General features: G+C 40.5%; 1 protein-coding gene across 1 annotated transcript in view; it reads left to right on the plus strand.

Moving 5' to 3' along the window:
• The first annotated feature begins 107 nt into the window (after positions 1 to 107).
• The window catches only part of wdr5 (WD repeat domain 5), a 7248-nt gene continuing 58 nt past the window's right edge, over positions 108 to 7297 (plus strand). The window contains exons 1-14 of the mRNA XM_027004090.2: positions 108 to 255; positions 1742 to 1877; positions 2258 to 2366; positions 2737 to 2810; positions 2908 to 2997; positions 3317 to 3406; positions 3513 to 3596; positions 4033 to 4088; positions 4197 to 4243; positions 4382 to 4457; positions 4655 to 4688; positions 5005 to 5079; positions 5276 to 5363; positions 5509 to 7297. The exon at positions 5509 to 7297 is cut by the window's right edge and continues 58 nt beyond it. Coding sequence (XP_026859891.1) covers positions 1797 to 1877; positions 2258 to 2366; positions 2737 to 2810; positions 2908 to 2997; positions 3317 to 3406; positions 3513 to 3596; positions 4033 to 4088; positions 4197 to 4243; positions 4382 to 4457; positions 4655 to 4688; positions 5005 to 5079; positions 5276 to 5363; positions 5509 to 5609 — 1005 coding nt within the window. The 5' untranslated portion in view covers positions 108 to 255; positions 1742 to 1796 and the 3' untranslated portion in view covers positions 5610 to 7297. The remainder of the gene's footprint in view (positions 256 to 1741; positions 1878 to 2257; positions 2367 to 2736; positions 2811 to 2907; positions 2998 to 3316; positions 3407 to 3512; positions 3597 to 4032; positions 4089 to 4196; positions 4244 to 4381; positions 4458 to 4654; positions 4689 to 5004; positions 5080 to 5275; positions 5364 to 5508) is intronic.

The following is a 7297-nucleotide window of genomic DNA, read 5'->3' on the forward strand; positions in this document are numbered from 1 at the left end:
GTCCTTTCAGACTTGCCGTCGCGAGTCCTCGCCTGTCCGTCAAATGCCGCGCATGCGCGTAGCGGGCCTCCTCCTCCCCGCCACACTTCCCCAGCCTGAGCCTGCGCTCGAGAAGGCTGTGGTCGCGCGTCAAACCTCGTAGTCCAGTGTAAACAGAAAACCAGATATTTACAGATTATCCACAAATCCGTTTCATGATAAGCCCCTCGGGTCCGCGCGTACGTTTTAACACTCGCACACTCACGGATTTCGACGGTGAGTTTGTTTCCTCTTTTCTCTTCGTCCTTTATTGTTTGAATGGATGTAAAGCCGAAGAGTGCATGTGGACAGAATGGCATCCCTCGCGGATGGTCTCGCACCAACGGTATCTTATTTTAGCTTAGCCGGCTAACCCAGCTAGCCGCTCAGTTTTACCTAATGAGATGGGTAACGTTTTGTCGGTTTGGTTGTGCAAACATTAAACAGTGTCAGCGACCTTCTCACCAGTTTTGAACGTAGAGATTCGTTTATCTGAAAAAATGGGATGTTCGAGTGTTGGCTCGTAGCTCTGCTGTTACCGAGCTAGCGGCTAGCTGCTGTGTTGTGATCTGAGGCGATTTTGGCGTTCACGCCGCCCAAGGCCCTCTTTAGGTGGCTGGCCAGGAGAATAAAAACCCACGGGGCAGGAAAATCAGGACAGCACTCAGTGAGCGACGGACACAAGTCGCTGTGTGTGAATTCTTAGGTGCTCTGCTTCAGAGGTACATTAAACAGTCTATCTTAGCTAAGCTAGCTGCTGCTGTATGTCGTGGCCTGGTGGTTATCTGCTAGCTAACTAGCTAAGCGATGGGTTTTAGAGGAGATGGATAGTTGACTAGCTGAGTTAAGTAATGTACTTTTCCAGTTTATAGGTAGTGCTCCGGTTATTTTTGCAGTGGTTTAGCTAGTTATAGGAGTGTTAGCGAGTTTTAGACGCTAGGCGTCATATGCTTTGTCTGTTGATGCTTGCTTTTTCCTTTTCTTTCATTGTCAGTGTCATTGGAATACGTGTTTTGATTTATTTTGAAAAACCCATATATGCCTAACAAGATGGTGGCTATTAGTTTAGATTTTTTTGTAGCCAGCTAGTGTCTTAATTGTCTTCTTAAAACTGCTCACGTGGATTCTCTCTTTCTCTCTCTCTGTGTGTGTTTGTGTGTGCGGCTTATCTGTGGATGAGACCAGCCAATGACAAACGAGTAGTAAGTAGTAAATTTAGTGACAGGACAAGTTTTAGAGTTGGCTGGTTATCTAAAGCAAGCAAGTTAGACAAAGTTAAGAACAGGTTAGACCAAAATTGAAAATCTTAAGGAACACTTTGCTCATATTCTAGTATGCCATAACGTGTCAGAAATGACATGGACCAAATCTGTCTGAGATTATTTGACTTGACACTGAGGCAAGAGTGCAGTGGTTTCAGGATGAATTGTGCACGATTGTGGTAATAATCTTTAAATACCTGATAGCTATGCAAAACTAAAAAAGTTAAATTTAAACCTCAAATATGTCTTTGCTAAGTTAATATAAACAAGCAAACAAACAGGACAGTGTTAAAGGATGCATAGGGCATTTTTCTTATTTGGTGATGTGTCAGCGTTAATCTTCAAGCCATCGTTTCCCTAATCTTGTATCTTAGTTTAGTAGTACACCTTTTGTATGTTTTAAAATGAGTTATTTTCTTTTAACATTATACAGTTTTTAAACAGAAATATATATTTGATAGGCTTGGTTGAGGTGGACCCTGATTCTCTAAACCCAGTCTCTACTACTTGGTCACTATGGCAACCGAAGAAAAGAAACCAGAAACCGAAGCCACTAAGACACAAACAGCTTCTGCTGCCTCTGCCAGCCAGAGCAAGGTGAGGAGCTGCATTAGAAGTGCACCAGACACCACACAACAAACGCCTTAAGACACACAGAAGAATTACTTTCATACACTGTTGGTCTGAAGCTATTGCTCTGACGAAAAACACAGTTTGGCACATGTTCTATTGTTTATAGAGATATTGTGGAGGGGGTTTTGTGACTTTTTTAGATAAGATTTTTTTTAGGTGGGGGGTGTTGTTAATGTCAGCAGCTTTTTGAAAGGGTAATCGTTTCCCCAATTTGTGTATTTGCTCGTGTGGTAGTGCAGGTAGAACCCAAGTCATCAACCTGTTGTTTGTAATTTGAGGATAAACTGAAGGATATATACACCTCCTAATTCTCTTAATTCTTTTAATCTTTCCTCCTGATCTAGTCAGCACCTGTGAAGCCAAACTACACCCTAAAATTTACGCTAGCTGGCCATACAAAAGCAGTCTCCTCCGTAAAGTTCAGCCCAAGTGGTGAATGGCTTGCTAGCTCATGTAAGTGGATTCATCAGTTGTGGACAAGTTAGACATTGTTCCAGCAACATAATGGCAGTGCTTTCCCCAACAGATTTTTAAAATTAAGCAAATTATGCACTTGGATTAGAGTAAGATTGTTAATTTTCTGTATCAAGTTACCTGTAATGGACAAAATACTTTAAGTATTGATTTGGCAAACTGAATAAAGAGAGACACTGTCATATTCCTTTCTTAGTCTTGGTCCTAGATCCAAATAACAAAAATAGCTCTTCATTGTTTCTTACTCATAAGGTTATATCATATAATATATTGTTTATTGTTTACTGTTGCTCTTTGTCACAACTGCGTTTTGTAATCACTAAAACTGATGTTTTTTTTATATTTTCAGCTGCTGATAAACTAATCAAAATATGGGGTGCATATGATGGGAAATTTGAGAAGACAATATCTGGGCACAAACTTGTAAGTTCAGTAAAAGAGGCCACATTGTGCAGAGATGCCACTAACGCAGTGCTGCTTTAACCTGTGACTCACATCACTGGTTATTGCCTTCCTGTAGGGCATCTCAGATGTGGCCTGGTCCTCTGACTCCAACCTCCTTGTCTCAGCGTCCGACGACAAGACCCTGAAGATCTGGGACGTCAGCTCCGTAAGTCACACAGCATAGAGCAAAGCTAAGATCTGACTCAGAACCCCACAGCCTGAACATTAAAGCCCAGCCATAAGTAAGATGGCATGTCCAAGTCTGCTGCCATAACTTTAGCACCACCCCTAATTTTAACACACGTGATCCAGTTCATGCATGCCTTGAATAGCTTCCTAATATTGGAGACAGGTGTGAAGGAACTAAATGCTGCATATGGGGAAGTATAAAACTGAACATTTTCATATACAAAATGCACATCTTATGAGTTTGTAGGAGTCTGGTATTGGGTGTTTTATTGGCTCTGATGTTTTTGTTTTATCAGGGAAAATGCTTGAAAACCTTAAAGGGTCACAGCAACTACGTATTTTGCTGTAATTTCAACCCTCAGTCCAACCTCATCGTGTCTGGATCAGTAAGTCCAAAAAATAAAAAACCTTTTCTTTTGTCATTTTATACAAGACATTGGCGTATTCAGCGTTACTTGATGTAAGCGTGACAGCTACCCTTTTGCTTGTTAGTTTGATGAGAGCGTTCGGATATGGGATGTTAAGACAGGGAAGTGTCTGAAGACCTTGCCAGCCCATTCGGACCCAGTCTCCGCAGTGAGTATCCATCTCCTCTGATCTGAAACTTGCATTCTCACCTGGCTGTTAATCAGAATTGAAATGTTATTGGCAAGGTTTGGAAAGTCTGGTGGAATTTAAATTTCCAAACCTGGAAAAGAACAGAAATCTTTTGATTCAGTAGTTTTCTGTACTAATGCAGTGGCCTTTAACAATCAGTTGCTCAAAAAAGAGAGAAAAATAATTGTACTCAGTCCTAATTATAAGTCGCTTTGGATAAAAGCGTCACCTCAATGCCGTAAAAGTAAATGTAGGAAAGGGCAGGAACCAAGTCCCAGAGGTCTATGTGGCAAGTTTGTAGAGTGTGTGTGTGTGTGTGTGTGTGTGTGTGTGTGTGTGTGTGTGTGTGTGTGTGTGTGTGTGTGTGTGTGTGTGTGTCTTTTATGGGTGAGTCAACATGTGCCTTATGTTTCAGGTCCATTTTAACAGAGATGGATCCCTGATTGTGTCCAGCAGCTATGATGGGCTCTGGTGAGTAAACTTCTACTGTTATACGTAATCTAAATGGCTCCTAAATGAGAAGAGTGGTAGATGCCATGAGAGACTAAACACATAACTGTTGTTTGTATGTGTTGACAGCCGCATTTGGGACACAGCATCAGGCCAGTGCCTTAAAACACTAATTGGTAAGTCTGTTTGAGGCCAGTGGGGCACTGCATGTTCTTGAAGCCTTTATGCGTTCAAGCCACACAGAGAAACAAATATTAATAATACATTTTTCATATTACTTGTGCAAGTACCCTAACTCTGCATCTATGTTTCAGACGATGACAACCCCCCTGTGTCCTTTGTGAAATTTTCCCCCAATGGCAAATACATTCTGGCTGCCACGTTGGATAAGTGAGTATTAGGGCTCCTACTGTGCTGAGGCTGGGTCTTCTCCACAGTCTCTTCACTGCTGCTGCTTGGCATTTTAAGGCCAAGTTCTTAATATGACAAATATTGGTTTTGGGTCTCAGGGAAAGTTGTAAGAATAACTTCCCTTTTTGGAACTGCTGATATTTGAAATTTAAGATGCATTTTTTTTCCCTTTATAGCACTCTGAAGCTTTGGGACTACAGCAAAGGCAAGGTGAGGTTTTTTAAAATTTTATTTAAATGAATTAATAAATGTTAATTTTTAAAACTATTTTTTGTCTAGTACATTTTAAAGTGAATAATGTAGTACAATGTCTTAAAGCGGATTTAATCTCCTAAATAATAAGATTACAGCCATATGGAATCACATAAATGATATGATTATGTAATATCATGGTAATGTTCACAAGGTTTCTCAAGTCTAATCCACCAGTGCTAAAATCAAAGGGGTAAAAGAAAAATGGGGTTTAGAACTGGAGATTTTACTAATCTAGTGTGGTCTGTTTTAATTCAACATATTTCTCATTTAGTGTTTGAAAACCTACACCGGTCATAAAAATGAGAAGTACTGCATATTTGCAAATTTCTCAGTCACAGGTGGAAAGGTGAGGTTTTTTTTTTTTCCCTCGAATTGTTCAGCTTCTTTCCAATTTTAAATCCAATTAAAAAAAAGTTGCTTCTCGTAAATTTAATTTATAAATGTAATTGTTGAATACTATTCATATTAAGACAGATGTTTTTAAAAGTTTGCTTGGCACATATAATGCATGCAATATAATAGCACCCAAATTTCCTTTTCAGTGGATTGTCTCTGGATCAGAAGACAACATGGTTTATATCTGGAACTTGCAGACCAAGGAGATCGTACAGAAACTACAGGGTCACACAGGTAAGGAAACAGTATGGCAGAAATATTTCTCTTGAGTCACCTAGGCACTCATCTGGTTGAATGATCAAGTTTATACAACTTAAAAAACATATGCTGGGCAGTCTCTCTTAAAACCCTTAAAATAATCTCTCCTCTCATGCTCTAGATGTGGTGATCTCAACTGCCTGCCACCCCACAGAAAACATCATTGCTTCAGCGGCTCTAGAAAACGACAAGACTATCAAACTGTGGAAGAGTGACTGCTAAGCTAGAGCACACCTGAGCAGGCTTATTTTATTATTGCTTTTTTGTTCGGTTGTCCTTTTTGTTTTTTAATTTTGTACTTTTCATTTTTGGGGAACTTCTATCATTAGAAAGATGAGGCCAGGCCATTTGTGCTGGTGATGATCTAGTCTTGGCGAGAGATGGCAAAAGCACATATTCAGAGGCCCCAACCCCAGACCAACCTCCTCACCACTCCTTTAAACCCCAGTCTCTGTGCTCGGAAACATTGCCACCTTCTCTCACTGCCTCTGCCTTGCCCAAACATAGGCTGGCTGTTTGCTTCTCTTTTATTAATCAAATCCTCAGAGCTCCCATTAGTGCGTGCTGGCCGTCTTTGCCCTTTTAGGTCTAGGCAGCATTGACTGAACACGCTGCTCTTTTAAAGAAAGCTTTCTCAAATCTCATTTGTGACATTTGTTAGATGGAACTAGTCTTGTGTTGAGTTTTGTACATTAATTTAAGCCACAAGTGAGCCTTGATGCACATTTAGGGGCCCTCGCCATTATACCCACTACATTTCCTGTGCCCCCAGTTTAAGAAGGGGTATTGAACAAGCGCTTCTCCTTGTTGCCGTCTGTCTCAAACTCCAGTAATGTCAGAAGCTAGCAGTAACAGAATGTGTTGAGAGACCTGCCTCAAAGCATGTGGTGCTTCATGTGTTGAAGTACATCCAGCAGATTGTCATTGTTATCTGATGTATATGTGTTGAATGGTGCCAATTATGAATGAGACATTTCTGTACAGCATTCAATCTTACCCCCACCCGCCGGGGTCATGTTCCGCTGTAGTTAGACAGCTGGGCAGTTTTTGTGGTTACGTTGGCTTGAAGTTGGTCTTAATTTTGGAGGATTTTGTACTGTAGTTATCACACAAGCAAGAATCAAAGATGAACAGTGTTGAACAGTTTGTCCTGTGTTCTAGTGTTATTTCTGTGAGACATTTGCCCCCTTTACAATTTCTGCAATGGCACTTCATCCATTTCTGCAGAAGGGTTAGAAATTGTGTTGAGACATAATTGCAATCTGTTGTGGTGCTTTCAGACTAACTAGTGAGCATTAAAACAGACTAACTTTCTGTAGCAGTCAAAACTATGGTCATTTGTGAAGAAGAACTGAAATGACTTGGCAAATTTCAGGGATACAAATGCGAATTGAATTTTTGGTAATTCCGAAGGCAACAACTACAAAAAGAAAGGAATTTTCTGGGATATTTATCCTGCAGAGTTCCAGTTCGGAATGACTGTCACTTATTTCAGACAAATGATTGATTGAAACAGCATACAAAGACATACCTCCTCCATTTATTTGGTCTTGGAAAAAAAAAAGAAACATACTAGCAAACCTCTCATATTCACAGCGATGCATAGTTACATATGCCACAATACTGTGTGACCAAATGCAAAAGTTGGAACGTATGACTTCAGGTTTTTGAAGCATGCGTGATCTGTACATGTTTGCAGCTTCTCTGTTTAACATTTCTTTCTGTCCCGTGGTCTTACTGTGTCTTTAATAGCTGGGACAGTAGTTGTGTACAAATTTTTTTGTTGTCCTGAGTTACGAAGGCATGGGTTGGCATTGACTCTGCCTTGGTCTCTACCACTTTGTGTTCTCTGTTGACTTTCAGTGCAGTGAGGAGGAGGACTGCATGAGAAATTCAGTTGTGATCTGTAA

This window comes from Electrophorus electricus, chromosome 6, assembly GCF_013358815.1.
Source record: "Electrophorus electricus isolate fEleEle1 chromosome 6, fEleEle1.pri, whole genome shotgun sequence".
Classification (NCBI taxonomy): domain Eukaryota; kingdom Metazoa; phylum Chordata; class Actinopteri; order Gymnotiformes; family Gymnotidae; genus Electrophorus; species Electrophorus electricus.